The 17,945-nt window shown below is 38.2% G+C and overlaps 1 protein-coding gene across 2 annotated transcripts in view; it reads right to left on the bottom strand.

The window, feature by feature from the left end:
• Positions 1-387: 387 nt before the first annotated feature.
• uvssa (UV-stimulated scaffold protein A) overlaps positions 388-17,945 on the bottom strand; it is a 38,362-nt gene continuing 20,804 nt past the window's right edge. The window contains exons 9-15 of one of the 2 annotated variants that reach the window (XM_062045348.1): positions 15,124-15,235; positions 8,595-8,802; positions 7,078-7,206; positions 6,808-6,991; positions 4,616-4,724; positions 1,321-1,504; positions 388-935 (exon numbers count right to left, since the gene is read on the bottom strand). In XM_062045348.1, coding sequence (XP_061901332.1) covers positions 842-935; positions 1,321-1,504; positions 4,616-4,724; positions 6,808-6,991; positions 7,078-7,206; positions 8,595-8,802; positions 15,124-15,235 — 1,020 coding nt within the window. In that variant the 3' untranslated portion in view covers positions 388-841. The remainder of the gene's footprint in view (positions 936-1,320; positions 1,505-4,615; positions 4,725-6,807; positions 6,992-7,077; positions 7,207-8,594; positions 8,803-15,123; positions 15,236-17,945) is intronic. The other variant, XM_062045349.1, reaches the window with a different exon arrangement.

Below are 17,945 nucleotides of genomic sequence, written 5' to 3'. Positions count from 1 at the left end.
AGTAGCAGCCCCATGTTGTTGTTAGCATCAAGAGAGACGCGGAGGACGTAATCGAGGACGATGATAAAAAGAAAAGGGGCTAAAGTGTCTCCCTGTAAAACGCCAGCGCTGATTTCAAACGACCCAGTTTCTCCGTCAGGGGTGATAACTCCTGTACTGGTATTGGTGTAAAGAGCCTTAACGGTCAGAACAATCTTATCTGGAATACCATAGCGGGGTAAAATGATAAACATGGTCTCTCTGTTGACAGAATCGAAGGCTTTCTTGAAGTCAACTAACAGTAATGGAAGATCTTTCTTTTTTTGTTCCTCATTTCCTCCACTATCCTCCTCACAATGTAATGTTGTGATTATTAGGAATATAAATACAGAAGGGTCATTTCATGTACAGCAGTTATTTTTAATAAGTATGGTCAGTGCATGGATGATCAACATTTATTGTCAATTCATTTCTTTAGTTTACAATACATACATTTATGACACAACATTAATGAAAAAAATATTACCTTAATCTAGTCACATCATGAGACTGTAAGAGTACAAATAAAATACAATAAATCTAGTTAGAGTTATAAATATAGTTATGAGAGCTTGTATTAAAAAAAGCAAACAATCCCAGGCAAACATCAACACTTTCTAAGATGAAATATAAAATATCAACACAAAAGCTGGACCACTGGGGTTCAATGTTTGATATTTAATGAGTAGAATCAGCTTCCTTCCTCTGTGAAGATGATTGTGTGGTCTCTGAGGAAATATGTTTGATCAAGCTATAGGACAGAAGAAGAAATACTTCAAGTGTTTATGTGGTAGAACAAAAGTGATGAAATGTATGAAAGCATTTAGTTGAGAGCGTAGTTGAACTGGTTGGAAAACTTGTCGTGTTTCCTGCTGTCAGCTTTACTCAGCGTCTCAGCGACTCGCCGCATGGAACTCCTGCAAACAGCAAACAAACTTCTTCAGATGATGACAAAACTACAAAAGTACTAAAGACACGCCCAAGTCCAAATAAGAACCGGCGTCCTCTACAGTGGATATTTAATAAACTATCCAGACTGACATAATAGTGACGTCCAAGCAGTGTGACATAGTGGTCGTGGATAAACATCAGAAGACAGCAGTGGTATGTACATACCAAACTGGGAGGTTGACGTACTATTGCATGCAGATATTTACAAATATATATTTAGTCCATGTTTTTGTATTTTGTCTATGAACACTGTAGACCATAAACATTGTCAATGTGTGAAAATATATTGATTGCATATACCGTTACTGTACGACATCACACCATGAATATAAATATCAGAAAACAACGTACTTGTTGAATATTCGATTCTCCAGGCGAGAACGAGATGTGTTTGCTTTGTTCTTCAGATTGCTGAGGTTTGCATATTTACTCTTCTTCTTCTTCTTCTTCTTATTCTTTTTGTCCATCCTGTCAGAACCAAGGTCTTGTCCTGTTTGAATCTCAATGTCACGAACTAACTCTGCATCACACCAGTCTGCAATAAAACATAAACATAACATAAAGATAAACATGGGCGAACAATTCCCGTCAACGGATTGCTGTGCGTTTAGTTTTGCAAATAAATATTGGATTTTGTAACTTTACCTTAGGATTACTGCATGTAAATATGTAGCTTACTGTTTTCATTTTTAAAATTTTCCTTTTATCTTTCTTAATTCAGTGTTTCTTAACCATTGCTGGGCTGTTGTTTCCAAGCTGTTATTTGTATGGGCCGCAACGATACTCAGTTGTCATACATTCTTCCACCACTTGTGGCAGTAATGCATCAGTAAGTTGATTGAATTACAAGCTAAAACTATGAAAAGAAGTCTGAGCAAAAGTCATGAAGAAGTTTCCAAAGGAGTCAGATTATGATTTTTTTCTACATCTAAAACACTTACTTATGGTCTACATAACATGTAATGGTGGTTCTTTTGTCAAAATGTTGTATAGATTATGTTTTACGGTCCATCTTAAAGTCCCTTTCTAACGGTCTCCTCAGGGTGTGCCGTTTTATGGGCGGGTTTATTTATGTGGTTCCACTTCGACTGTGCTTTATCCTCGTCAGCCATGTTGTTATTTTAGCACTTCCGTATTGAGTGTAATGAAAGATATAAGTTGGAACTATACGCTACTTTTTTTATGAAATGGCAACAGCGGGGGATGCATGTGCATGTACGAGCCAGTCTGCCCCACAACGGGATAGAGAAAAAGAAGGAACTTACTGACTATTGCTTCAGACTACAATGATGGACTCGGGCAAAGGTCTTTGGGTAAATTTCAACCATATATGGAAATATTGGCTGATGTCACAACTAAGAAAAACATGGGGAAAAATGCATAACGGCTCGTTTGCCAGAAGTATGGAAGGCAAAATTATTTTATAAATATCTCAGCGATGCCTCCATGGTTTGAGTTCTAATTTTCGAGACGTATGGGGATACCAAATACAAAAAAGCAGGTACCATCAGGTATGAAAAGTTGGTTTTTATTTATTTTGTGATTTGACTGACATAATTCTTGTTATGCATGCAGTTAGTGTAAAAATACAAATCTGTTTTCAAATAATCTGACCATGTTTATTTAGTAGACCTGTTAAATTGTCAGTAGGTAGGCCAAATTATTGAAATACTAATAAATTTAAGATTAACATGGATAATTCAGTGTTAATATTTGTGTGAACTGTACAAGTGGGGCACAAGGTTAAGAAGTTCTGATCCAATTTACAGTAGCTTGTAGTTATTGTATAAAATGTCCCTAAAGTTTGGAGAAATAGGCAAACATATATTATACTACCGTATTTTTCGGATTATAAGTCACAGTTTTTTTCATAGTTTGGCCAGGGGTGCGATTTATACTCAGGAGCGACTTATGTGTGAAATTGTTAACACATTATCGTAAAATATCAAATAATATTATTTAGCTCATTCACGTAAGAGACTAGACGTATAAGATTTCATGGGATTTAGCGATTAGGAGTGACAGATTGTTTGGTAAACGTATAGCATGTTCTATATGTTATAGTTATTTTAATGACTCTCACCATAATATTTTACGTTAACATACCAGGCACATTCTCAGTTGGTTATTTATGCCTCATATAACGTACACTTATTCAGCCTGTTGTTCACTATTCTTTATTTATTTTAAATTGCCTTTCAAATGTCTATTCTTGGTGTTGGGTTTTATCAAATAAATTTCTCCCAAAAATGCGACTTATACTCTAGTGCGACTTATATATGTTTTTTTCCTTCTTTATTATGCATTTTCGGCTGGAGCGACTTATACTCCGAAAAATACGGTATACAGTATTATGGAAAAAATAAAAACAACTTAAAATGTTGTATCACATGATACATTCATATTGTTATAAATAATTGATGTGTATGCTAATGTTATAGCAATACACAATAATATAATTAATGGAAATAGATGTGAAATATTAGTGTTCACTTAAAGTGTGTAAAATGTTATTATGGTGACAATTGTCGTTCAGTTTCGTGTTGTGTGTGATGGCATCATGTCTACAGACAAGTGGACCGAGATCCAAACTAAGTAAGTCTAAAGAAGAGTTTTCAAAGTAGAAAGATGAAGTGAGAATGAAAAAGGATCAAAGGCTCAAAGAGGATTCAGACATAGATGTTGCAGCAGTCTTCATTTCTCTTTCAACACTCCAGATGGTGTCTGTGTTTGTTTTCACAAGCATGAGTGCCACTCACACTGTAGACCACACACCAGCACTCGTGCATCACAACTCTTCTGCTTCGTGTGTGCGTGCGTGTGTGAGAGACTTACTAAAGCGTGTCTTATCTTTTAGCATGTTTATCTACAAACAAGTATATTCCTTCCAAAATACACTATTTTTAAAAACACACCACACAAACACACACACGCACGCACGCACGCACAAAAGTACCTTGGTTTTCAAAAGTGCAACTTTTTATATGCTTCAGCTTTTGATGAAGATTTTTGCCAAATTTTACCCTGGTTTTGGTTTATTTTGTTATGTTATGAATACACACTGCATGTTATTCACTGCATAGTCCATTTGTCCATGTATTATTCAGTGGAATGTAATATACAAAGTATCACTTGTTGGTGATTTAGTCTACTTGTGTACTTTTTTATTTTGTACATAATCCATCATGGCCTAAAGAAAGTTGTGAGCATTTATACATTTTCTTTCATTCGTCATATGTATTTCACATTGTTTTCTGTATTAAAACTATCAATATTACCTCCACCTTGTATGTCTGTCAGTTAGTTGCACATTAAGACGATAAAAAAAAGAAGGGAATATTTTACTTTCATAAAAATGCTGTTATCAAATACTTCATGGCCATATATATTTGCTTTGATTAATTATTGAAAAAACATTTGAGTCCTAACTTTTACTATATTTGTATGCAAATCACATGAACTATCCTCCATAAAAATGTACTTTAATGGTCACCTCTGTTTAGGAACTTGCCACACACACATACTATTTAATAGTTATAGCTGCTTATGTAAGCATGACTGCTTTCGTAAGTTGTCTTTGTGGTTAGGACTGGCAGAAAATGTTCACCTGAACAATATTTGTTTAACAATATTCGTGCACACTTACTATTTGTTTCCTCTTTCTTCCTCTTCTCATTCTCTTCTCTCTGACGCTCCTCCTGGGAGGAGGGCCGGCCCTCCTCATCCCTAGGAATGATGCGCCCATGGAACGGACACTACAGGACACAGTAATAAGTCACTAGAATTACACATTTTAAACATGTGCCAGAGAAACACACTGCTCTGCTGCAGGCGTTATGTATGCTTACATTTTTAACTGTAATTGTTATGCTTTTCGCTGCTGTACAGCGACCCTAAGTTAAAGTTAAAGTTAAAGTACCCATGATTGTCACACACACACTAGGTGTGGCGAAATTATTCTCTGCATTTGACCCATCACCCTTGATCCCCCCCTGGGAGGTGAGGGGAGCAGTGAGCAGCAGCGGTGGCCGCGCCCGGGAATCATTTTTTGTGATTCAACCCCCAATTCCAACCCTTGATGCTGAGTGTCAAGCAGGGAGGGAATGGGTCCCATTATTATAGTCTTTGGTATGACTCGGCCGGGGATTGAACTCACGACCTACCGATATCAGGGCGGACACTCTAACCACAAGGTGTCTTAGAAAGCACCTTAGGAAATACATGGATTATTATTATTATGAAAGTAAATAGGGAAAATATGGGAAAAGTAGAGCACCTTCCAAAGACATGAGAGATGTTACAGACTTATGGGGTTACAGTAGTGCACTTGCAGTGTTCCATCTAGGGTTAGGTTTTGTTACTGTTTTCGGTTTGGTCCGGTGTACATTCTTAATAACAGAGTCAGTCCTGCCAGCCCTGGGCTGAAAGCTGTTTATTTTATTTGTTTGTTGTTGTTTTTTTACAGTGGAGCAGGTACAAATAAAACAATACCTAATCAAAACCACATTGACTAAGATGATAACACAACTAGCTGACATGTATTCTTATCAATGGGTGAGACAAATTCTGAATATACCCAGTCAAAGCTTTTTAACAGCGTTCTTAAGAAAGGGGTTGGGGTTAGTAATGAAGGAGTGCCAATCAAATGCTTTTCCTTGTAAGACGAGGAAGTCACCGCCAAAAACAAAACCAAAATGTGTGGCTTTAACATGTCACACATCGCAATATGTGTACAACTGGGATACAGTGAAGAGGACACCTTTTATTTTTACTGCTAAGATGTCATCAGCAGGCGAGTCATCGATCATGACATCTACACAACTGTAAATTAAATCTGTTATTTGCTTCTTTTGGTGTTGTACCAAAAATGTAATCCTGCCACGTGAGCGCGCACTGGGGCTTCGTCTGTCCACAACTTATTACTACATGTAAGACAAATACTACAGAAAGGAGATGTGTCATTATACAAATATAACTTTGAATCCTTTTTTGACAACCAATAATACATTAATTTAATGAATACATCCAAACACTTTAATAATATTTATTATGTGGATGAACAAAGAACAGTTATTTCCTTCCTTCCATTTTCTACCGCTTATTCCCTTCGGGGTCGCGGGGGGCGCTGGAGCCTATCTCAGCTACAATCGGGCGGAAGGCGGGGTACACCCTGGACAAGTCGCCACTGTAATATTTAAAGTAGCTTCTAAACAAAAAAGGAGTTTTAGCACATCAACATCGGATCAACAACAATCTCATTGTTCCATATGAATGGCCAACTCTTTGATTTTGCGGACACTATCAAGGATTTAAAAAATGTAAACACATATCCATACAAAACCCACAAATATAAGTGTTTGTCTCACACCTAGTAGTCAGTTGTGGATAGATGAAATGCCAGCAGTGCAGCTTTAAAAAGCGTGTGCGCTCCCGCGGCAGGAGTTAATTTTTGGCAGAGGGCCCCCTGATAAAATTGAATGCCCCCCCTTAAATGTTTTTCTGCAGTCGGGTCTGCTGCTATATATCCCAATATTCCACCATTACCATTTTTCACTTGTGGTTCTTACAAAAATACAGTATATTACAAAACAAAAGTTAAAAATGGCTCCTAAACCTCTAACCCTTGAATTAGTGTAAACCCAAAATGTAACTACACAATAGTTTTCTTTGTTAAAAACAATATGTAAACATGAGGATATTATATACAAGTTTTTGCCTGTCCGAGTTTTTAAGTTTTAAATGAGGGAAGTAGCTGAAGAAAGTAATAGTAATAATAAGAAGAAGTTGTGTATCCCATTTACAGATGTTTCATTAGATCAAAGTACTTTGTTGTGTTACCTTCAGCCGGTCCTGTCTCTTACACAGCTTCCCGTAGCCTATTGGCACATGGCAGTAATGGTTAACAGGAGTGAATTTGCCGGGGAAGGAGATGTATCTGCATTTGCTCTCCGCCAACATTTCCTTGTTCTCCACCTCTTCTTCCACAATAGATGGAACCCAGAACTGGTGCTGAGAGCCCATTCTGAAGGTAAACACAGCAGTACACATGTGGATCAGAATGCTACATTTTACACAATGCTATCTATGTACGTGTTCCAGGGATAATACTTGATGATCTTCCCGGAGTTGGGCTGATCTTGGCCCCAGTAGTACAGATCTAAACCAAAAGGAACCACTGGAGCCTTTGAAGTTGTTGGGCTTGTGTTGGACTGAGTTGAACTTGGATGAGAGGAGCTGCTGCAAGTAAAAATTGTATTAAATTAGTTAGTTTTTTTGTTGCAACAATATGTAATACAAAAAATACATTCACACACACTTAAGCAGTTTAGTAGGTGCACCTCAAAAGTGCTCAGGTGGTAGACTAGCATCTTTCTTAGAAAACTGAGATGTGTAAAAGTGGAAGTGGATCCATTTTTTTCTTCTGCTTATCTGGGTCCGAGTCAAGAGGCAACAGTCTCAGGAGGGATACCAATTTACTTTCTGGTCTGCAGTCACCACTTCATGCTCTACTGGGGTACACTGAGGAGTTCTAAGGCTAGCTGTGAGAAATAATCCCTCCAATGTCTTCTAGGTTTTTCCTGAGGTTTCTTTCCAGCTGGGCATGCCAAGAACACCTCACCACAGGGGCATCTAGAAAGCATCTGGGCAAGTTCCCTGAGCCATCTCAACTGGCTCTACTCCAAGTGAAAGAACGGCACATTTACTCTCCTTCGCGATGACCAAGCACCTCACCTTGTGTCTGTCAGTCCAGTCACACTACAATGAAACACATTTCACTTGCTTTTATTAGTGATTTTGCTCTTATTGGAGGGTAAAGAAAAAAACATCAAAGAGGAAAGTGAAGGCGCACCTGGACAACAAAGACTCATGGTGGAAGTGGCAAGGCATTCAACACTTGATGTGCTACAAAAGTAACTCAGCTGCAGTCAACAACACGTAAGATTCGCTAGTTGAGGAACTCATCATTTCTTTGCCCGTTTTGAGTCATCCAGATCAGCAACATCGCATATGCCCTTACTACCCTTTAGTCCTCAACTGCTCGTCCGGCACTGAAGGCTTTAAACCCGTGTAAAGCGCCTGGGCCGAATGACATACTAGAAAAGGTGCTCCGAAACTGTGCAGACCAGCTGGTAGGAGTACTGACAGGGATATTCAATTCATCCCCGGCACAAGCCCAAGTCCCGCCTTGTCTTAAGGCACCCACTATCATCCCAGTCCCTAAGAGGACAGCCATAAAAGACTTAAATGATTATGGACCAGTGGCACTGATGTCTGTGGTTATGGAGTGTCATATCAAAACCTGCCTCGCCTAGAACTTGGATCCACTCCAGTTTGCCTACAGACCAAACAGGTGCACAGAGGATGCCATCTCCTCTCAGCTGTGGAACATCTGGAACTCCCAGACACCTATGTCAAGATGCTGTTGGTCACCTACAGCTCGGCGTTCAATACCATCATCCCTGACATCCTGGTGGAGAAGCTGAGTTCCCTGGCAGGCATATTGCCTCTTAAGGCTGTGCCTGGCCGCACTTCACACAAATTACTGGACACAACTATTTACGAAAATACTAAGTTGAAGAAAGCACTGTATGTACAGTAAAGAGTATTTTTCCAAGTATTTTTACCTGGATACTGCAGTCAGATTAAGGTCTTTTCGAAGGAGGTGTAATGTTGCAGCAGCACTAGTAGGATCCCTCTCTTCTTCTTTGAGTCTTTGGAGCCTCCTGGAGTGAGAACATGAAGCTAAAGGTGGAGTAAAAGGCTTTTGGACAGGAGTTCTTTTTGTCACAGGCAATGCTGGAGTGGAAGAGGGGGCTGAAGAGGGGATCAAACCTGTCAACAAAAAAAGTGGAACTAAACATCTGTTTTGCATTCTCGTTTTACAATCAAATTATCTGCACTGAGAATATCAGCCGATCAAAAGTCTTCAAGTCTGTCTTTCATGTAATTTTGTGTGATCATTGATACTAATATGACCTGATAGCAAAGCAAAATACTTTGTCTTTGAATGTTGTAGATTGTTGAGAAACACAAAATAAATAGTAAGAATGGATTAGATTTACATATACATTCGCTGTACACACATATACACATACTGTACATATACATTCACTGTACAAGCACACATATACACATACTGTACATATACAAGTACATATGCACACATACACTCATGCACATAATCACGTTTCATCAAACATATATTAACGTTGTTGCCCTAGGGTAAACTGGGTATAACACATGGCACACTGACAAAGCTTAACCTATTGTTACTATAACAATCTACAAGGTTAATGTAGGTTGCTTCTCTTTCTTCCCCTCCATTTTTCTGCATTCTTTCGTATCTCAAGTTATCATTACGTATATGTATTGTTGCATTTGAACAATTGTATTGTTGATAATAAAGGTAAAGTACTGGTATTGTTTATTATCAATAGCACTATTTCTATTGGTATTCATATTGCTCCATTTTTAGTGTAATAATGCTCATTGTCATTTCTGTATTTTTTTTAAAATTTTCGCTAACTGCTTATTTGCTATTACTTTTACCATCATATTTGTACATGTCGTATTTGCTGATGCTGCTCTGTTGTTGTTGTTGTTGTGTTTGCTGTTGTTGTTTTTGTCTCTCTGTCTAATCCCCCTCTTGTCCCCACAATTCCCCCCTCTGTCTTCCTTTTTCTCTCTTTCTATCCCCTCCTGCTCCGGCCCGGCTGCACCAAATGATAATATAAATACATTTAATAAAGTCAAAATACAAGTAAGGCAACAAGAGAAGTATCCTACACTTCTCTTTTGTAAAGTAAAAATTAAAAAAAAAAAAAAAAAAAAAAAAAAGATTTACATAACACTTTTCTAGACACTCAAAGCGCTTTACAGTGAGAACTGAAAATTAAACATTCATTCACTGCAAATTCACACATTGATGGCAGTAACCTACATTTGTACCACTGATGGAAACGCGTCTACGGACTCTCCAACCACCACCAAACATTCTTTCACATTCATACACCAGTGTCAGCGGCATAGGATTCGAACCAGTAACTAAGGCTGCAGCTAACGATTATTTTTCTATCGATTAATCTATAGATTTTTTTCGATTAATCGGTTAATCTATAGATTTTTTTTTTTTCGATTAATCTATAGATTATTTTTCCTTTTAACGATTTTTTTTTTTTATTTAAAATGAAGATGAAAAAATAAATGTAGGCCCGTTTTTTCAAAAGGCATGGCTTTTATTTACAAAAAAAAAGAAGTATGGCCACTCAGTCAACATTGACAACAACATGACAAAATATTCTGTAACAATGTAAACATTTAAAACTTTTAACATTTAACCAAATTAAAAGTAGCTTATTTGCTTTTTAATGTGCAAATATAAAAGTAAACATCCAGTGCAAATCTTAAAATTCTGCAATAGTATAAGCATTTCAAAAGTAAAAGTATTGCTTATTTTGCTTTAAAATGTGCAAAAATAAAGATAAACATCCAATACAAAAAAGTGCAAAACGAAATATTCAACATTTCAACAAAAGTGAAAGTATTGCTTATTTGCTAAAATGTGCAAAAATAAAGATAAACATCCAATACAAAAAAGTGCCATTCTAAATATTCTGGAGCACTGTAAACATTAAGTATTGCTTTTAAAATGTGCAAAATAAACATCCAGTCTAACACAGTACACAATAACCAATTCTACTCATTCCAGTGAGTGTCTAACAGTTGTAATGAAGAAAGGTTAGCATGTCTACATGCTCTGGTTCTTTTCTTGTTTACAATATTCCCAGCAGCTGAAAATAGGCGCTCAGAAGGGGTCGATGTGGCTGGAACTGAGAGGTAATTAGCCTTCACCTCAAGCCAGGACTGCGAGTGAGCTGAGCTGCAGTTTATATTCCTAGAAGGTCAACGGGCTCATAGTGATGTTACTTGTAGTTGACTGGGAGGTGTTTATTATCATTTGGGGAGAGTCCGCTGCCTGATGCTCACCTGCTAAACACCTATCTGCTCGACGCTGAAGCGCTGACTACATGCGCTCTGAATACGCACTGCTGATTGGCTGGTAACGCTCTGAATACGCACTGCTGATTGGCTGATAATGCTTTGTGTGTACCAATCAGATGGTTGTGTGGGTGGGACAATGCTGCGTGCTGAGACAGAGGCAGACGGAGCAAAGCAGCTTGTTAAGACTTTAGCTTTAGCTTAGAAACTCGTTCGGTACACCCCCGTACCGAACCGAAAGCCCCGTACGGCAACGGTTCAATACAAAACACGTACCGTTACACCCCTAGCAGATACAAATGACACATTCATGTTTTTGTGTAATGATGACAACGTATGCTCACGCGGACGATTGACTAGTTGATGGTTTTCTTTTCAAATGTTCGTTCATAGCCGTTGTGCTGCTATGATAGGCCATTTCCGCTCGACACAGTGTGCATACAACAACATTATTAGGCTGTGTATTGAAATACTTCCACACTTTTGACGACTTTAGGCGTGATTTTTTTTCCCCCCTCGCTCGCACAGTCTGCTTTGCGGTCCGCCATGACGGTAGTGTGACGTAAATATGCGACGCGTCGACGCACAAAAACGGCGTCGACGTATTTACGTAACCGATGACGTCGACGTAGTCGACGCGTCGTTTCAGCCTTACCAGTAACCCCCAAGTTGCTGGACGGCCATCTGAGGGACGCCACCCACACAAGTCAGGCGTCTTGCAACACATCATATCTGCTGAGGTTGAAGACAGTTAGACAACGCTTGTACATTTAATTGACCGTGCTAAGGATTATAAGGTTATTGAAAGGGACAAGCGGGTAGGAAATGGATGAATGGATTATAGATTATTTGGCTGCAGCCTGCTTCAGCAAAATCCTTGATTTTGGTCGAGAATCGGCTTGTCTTTACGGACACCTGTGATATCCTCCGGCTTTGTGCAGGTGACATGTTTTTGGTTCCATCACTTGCTTTTTGTCCTATCACCCTCAATATCTTTTAAGAAATGACAATTTGCATAATTAATTTCAGTGTTTTGTTTTTTAGTGTTGTTTTCCTCATTTTCTGTTTTCAGTTTTGGCCAAGAATTTTATTTCAGTGCATCTCTACCATCGGCCTCTCCAACTTCTGGCAAACGTTAACTTGAACGATGTGAACCACCAACCCTCTGGTTACTGGACTACCCGCTTTACCTCCTGTACCACAGCCGCCTGTGTACAGATTATTCTGTGTCAATGTTTTGTAATGCCTCAATATGTATATCCCTGTTTGAAATGATTAGCAGACTGCAACCTAATGATGGAAATACTACAAAGAACTCACTGTGATGGCATGAAGTAGCAAGAGAGCTAATGGTGAGTATTGTCCAAACACAGTGAATTGGAGAATAAATATCTTCAAGACTATTATTGTAAGTGGAACTTTGCCTGGACAACAAAAGTAGTTAGAAAGCCACAAAGGGCAGAGTAAGAGTAAAGTGTCAAATAGTGCTCGGTAAAATAGTTGATTTTATCGGAATCTCTAAATTGGCCTAAAAAGTCCTAATATCGATTATTAGAGTCTTGTAAGATTGTGATAAAATTGCTGTGTGTTACATTCTGTCTGAGTGTGCTAAAAAAATATGACTCACAGAAAAATAGCTTACATATTTACTGTTAATATTTTGGACTTGAAGAAATAATACCTGAGTGCAATTTGCAGTGATGGAATGTTGCAATGACAATTAAACTTTCACTTTTAATTCCTTTCCTGTTTTTAAAATTGCACTTGCGAGACTTTGGAGAAAGTTTAAGCTAACGTTTTTTTATGATGAAGAAAAAAATCAAAGTACATATGTATTTTGTGACAAGTCTGAAACATTTCCAATATTTAAGTGTAGATCAAATGACTGAAATCGTGATTAATTGATTTGGAACCATATGAATCGAAATTAAATTGATTTAGGAATACACAGGCCATAATACATAGTCCTTAATACATAGTCCTAGTGTCAAATCATAAAATATGTATATATAAAACAACAAAAAAACGCAAATAAAATCATGTAGTGTTTAAATAAAGCAAGAACAGACTATCTGCTAATGAGGTTCAGGGTCCACATGGAGGCAGTTTATGATGCTGCTGAGTGGAAACTGAACTGATAAGCAAGGCCAGCTTTTCCCTTGTGTCCATCCTCTCCTCCCCCGATAGTAGAAAAGTTATGATGGAAATGACTTCCACCCGCAGCAAGACACAATTCAAACCCTCAGCAGCTCATTCATTCCAAAGGAGTGACTGAGAGGTATGCAAGTACTTCCTATCTGCTGAAGTCACAATTTCTCTGATTTATACACTATTGTGTATATATTTACTCATTTGTACTTAATAGGACTGATAAAGGTGTATTCCCTTCTATTTACATTAGTAATAAAGAATCACAGAGACCAATTTCCAAATACAGTTAAAACGATCACCTTGACAAACAACTCATGCGCAGCTCTTTGACAGAAGAAAAGGAAAGGCAGAGAGGAGGTAAAGAAAAAAACAACAACACGGGAGGTATTGATTTCCCAGGGTTAAGCGGGGGCTGTAATTAACATGTTAATTTGAGAAAGAAGGCGATAGCGTCCTGAGCAGGCAGGGATAAAAAGACTAATAATCAGGGTGACACAATAAGGACAAGAAAGATAGACGGAGAAAGGAAAGGAGAAGGTCTCGCCATGTTAGTAACCCAGGAAAAAATATGCAATGATAAGTGTGTACTATCAGTGGAAATGAACAAATAATTACAGTGTTCCCCTCAATTATTCTGGGGGTTACATTATCCCTGTGGTAGGTGAATTTGTCCCCGATGTAGGAACACTATTTATTTTTATGATTTATATGATTATTATATCTATTCAACGTCTTCATGAGCCCTCCCCACAGTCCAAACAGCTTTCACACACATTTTCTTTGCTCTTAAAACACTCCATACACTCTAAAACTTACATTATTTTAACATGAAAATTTCAATGGGTACTCAAATTTTAATGTACTCAAGTTTAAAAATTGCAATTCACTGAAACTGGACTAAAAGTGTCTAAACAAATACAACCAAGTCTTTGGCTAGCAGGAATCACTAGCCCATAGTGCCAAGGAGAATCCGGGACTTGAAAACTCTCTTCTGTGGTAAAAGTTTCCTGTGTGGTAACACTTGGTTTTTCCGATGAAATACGTAAACAAAGGCAAGTGGGCAGGATGAAAGCAGTGTGTTGCCATTGTTCAGAATAGATAGAGAACATGACTACAAACATCAACTATTAGTACCATACTTAAACCAATAATAAACTTTACTTTTCTACAAACTGAAAATATTAATAATGTACTTAAACCGATTACAAACATATTAGTGCTTGGGCATGTCTAGTTATAGTTGACTCACACTTGGCCATCTTGCACAATAGAACTGTTCAGAATGACTCAAAATAAAAGTGTAATAATCCACCAAGTCATAGAAATTGTCGTAAAATATCAGAATTGAAAGTGATGGGACAGTAGTTTGTAACATGAATAAGTGTGAATGCAGGCCAGCACATGCTGGGAAGGGGAAGCTCTCCCTCATCCATCAGGATACCAATGGTCTGATGTAAGTACACCCATAAGGGACGGCGTGGCGAAGTTGATAGAGTGGCTGTGCCAGCAATCGGAGTGTTGCTGGTTACTGGGGTTCAATTCCCACCTTCTACCTTCCTAGTCACGTCCGTTGTGTCCTTGGGCAAGACACTTCACCCTTTGCCTCTGATGGCTGCTGGTTAGCGCCTTGCATGGCAGCTCCCGCCATCAGTGTGTGAATGTGTGTGTGAATGGGTAAATGTGGAAATACTGTCAAAGCGCTTTGAGTACCTTGAAGGTAGAAAAGCGCTATACAAGTATAACCCATTTATCATTTATTTATTTATAAAAAGGTATTCTACAATCTTCAAAAAACATTAATTATACGATTGAAGTGAGTGTGTGTCATGTATGTATTATTCTGTCTCGAAGAAATTATTGAAATCTAAACCGTGCACACGATCGTAGTTAAAAATTGAAGGATGCCGATTGTATTCACATCCTGAAAAAAAAGAACTGAAGTGTCCAAAAAGAATGTAAAGTTGCGAGTGTACATATGGTTCCTTGGTGTGTTTAACAACTAACCATATTCCTCCTGCAGATGCTCGGGGATATGCGGCTCGTATCCTTCTTTTTCTGGTACCTCGCTGAAATCATCATCATCATCCTCCTCCTCCTCCACTCCATCTGATGAAACCTTCATGTCAGAAAGAAAAAATATTCATGTATTTATTGTAACAAGTAAATGCAAAGAAAAAAACGGTATCTTTGTTTTTATTTCATCTTAAAAGGGTCATACTATGATTATTTTTCCACATTTATAACACTTCCTTGTGGTCTACATAACAATGTAATGGTGGTTCTTTGGTCAAAATGTTGAATACATTTTTTCAAGCCGATTTCTGACCGACTCTCTTCAGGATGCGGCGTTCTGTGGGCGAGTTTATTTATTTGGTTCCACTTCGACAGCGTCTTTTCCCCATCAGCAATAGTGTAGTTTAGTGCCTCCATAGCGAGACTACTGAAAAATAACAATTCTAACTATATGATCATTTGTATTATTACAGCAGAGGATGCATGTGCATGTATGAACCAGTCTGCGCCACAACAAGAGGATTAAAAAAAGAGTTAATTGACTACAGCGCGGACTACAATGGCGGACTGGCGCAAAGCACTTTGGGTAAAATTCTACCACACAGTATAGGGAGCTATTCGCCGACGTCACAATTGGTAAAAATTTCACTAATGGAGCAAATTCCAAACGGCTCGTTTGTAGGAAGTATAAGTACACTGTACAGTTATATGTAATGTAGTAGCGGGCACATTTATGATAACATTTGATATTTACGTATTTTGATCATATGGGGCGCATTCATTTGAAAACCCCATCAAAATGTTTGCTTTTTTTTCCCCACTACATTGCTGATTTCTACTCACTGCAGACTTCATGAAAGCCAACAAACATGATAAAACATCACTTACTGTGCAATGTCTGCTGTCATTAGGACGTCGACTGATAGAATCGTGTTATATTCCCGTTTTGGATGAAAAATGACTCATAATCCTTGCAAAGAAAAGGGGTGTGGAACCAAGCGTTTTTTCGTTTCATTTTGGCTGTCAAAGTGTACCAACTTGTCGAAATATGTCCTCGCCTATCCAGGTGAGAGGCATGATTTATGATCTACAATAAACTTTAATGAGCAAAAGGTAGCGAGGAAACAGCTTAGCACTTGATGATTTAAACATAGGCACACACGCTAGTGATCACGGCGCTGCTATAAATAGTTTGTCTGCCTTAGCGCTTAAAATAACAACATCTCTAACACTTCGTTTAATATTCAATTCATGAAGTGTAAATGGACTATTGTTGGAGCTTTTTGGATGTTTTTTAATTGGGATTTATGGGCGGAATAGAGGACCAGGTCTGAACAATGCGAGCATTTTAGTCGCATTTGCGACTAAAAATAGGTAATAATTGAAATTTTTAAAAAGTAGCACGGATAACAGATTTTAACCCTTTAATTAGCACTTCGCTCCTAAAATCTATCTATCCAAATTTGATCAAACTAGAGTATATTTTTCACCCATCTGTATAGCATGTTTGAAATAAACTTAAACCATAACCAAATGGACAAGTGATTGATGCAGAAGTGTCACTGATCACTCTGTGCGTGTCCCTTCCTCCTGCGCTGGAGCCCTGCTCCTGGTTCACGCACTCAGTCTTCCAACACAGAAGAAACAAGGTCTTAGTTGGAGGAACACATAGGTTTTTTTCACCACCTTAAAACTTGACACAAACTGCACTGCATGCTAGTAATTACGAGGCTCTGATGGAATATTGAATAAGAAATCAATGATTGAAGGGACAAATTTGCCACCCAAACAATACCCCGTTTGTTGACAAGAACATAGCCATAGAAGCACGTTCAATCTATGGTTCAATCTATTAAGGTAACACAAACCAGTGAAAGATTAAAATGACCTGCAGTCAGATCCTATGTCAGAATTGAACCAGCGACCTATTCCAGAATTGAACCAGAGAACGATGTCAGAATTGAACAAGGGACCTATGCCAGAATTGAACCAGGGACCTATGCCAAAATTGAACTAGGAACCTGTGTCAGAATTGAACCAGAAACCTACTGTATGCCAAAATTGTACCAAGGACCTATGTCAGAATTTAACTAGGAACATGTGTCAGGATTAAACCAGGGACCTATGCCAGAATGTAACCAGGGACCTATGCCAGCATTGAACCAGGGGCCTACTGTATGCCAAAATTTAACCAAGGACCTACTGTTTGTCAGAAGTAAACTAGAAACCTGTGTCAGAATTGAACCAGGTACCTATGCTAAAAGTTAAGCAGGAACCTACGGCAGCATAAATAATTTTTTAAAATTTAATATTTGTAATATTTTCTATTATTTTGTAATGGTTGTGTATACATATCTCAAATATTATGAGGATTATGATACATTTCTAACATACAGCAGTCGAAATGTCAATGCATGACTACATACAGTGTTACTAATGGGACCTACTGTATGTCAGAGTTGAAGGGACATCCTTGTTGTAAGCTCCAATGCATGAAATACGTATTTATATTCCTTACAGTGTAATTTTGCATGTGTTGCTGACTGGTAATTACTCGCATCACAGGTTAAAAACACAACCGAGTAAAAAGCATTTAGTTGCTATTTTCTCTGCAAACTAAATGTTTTCCAATGATTTAAGGCAGCCCTGCCCCCAACACTCCTTTCCCTGGAGGAAGTAGTCAGTTCACATGATGTGTAACGTGATGTCTTTATATCACTAATCACGTGTGTCAGCTCTATTAGCCTAGCCAGAGCTTCACAAACCATTTTCTGTCAAGGAGCGTTTTCTCTCCTGTCTAGTTAACTGCTTTA

Source organism: Entelurus aequoreus, linkage group LG04, assembly GCF_033978785.1.
Source record: "Entelurus aequoreus isolate RoL-2023_Sb linkage group LG04, RoL_Eaeq_v1.1, whole genome shotgun sequence".
NCBI lineage: Eukaryota > Metazoa > Chordata > Actinopteri > Syngnathiformes > Syngnathidae > Entelurus > Entelurus aequoreus.
The sequence above is the reverse complement of the archived record's forward strand: the minus strand, read 5'-3'. Positions and strand labels throughout refer to the sequence as shown.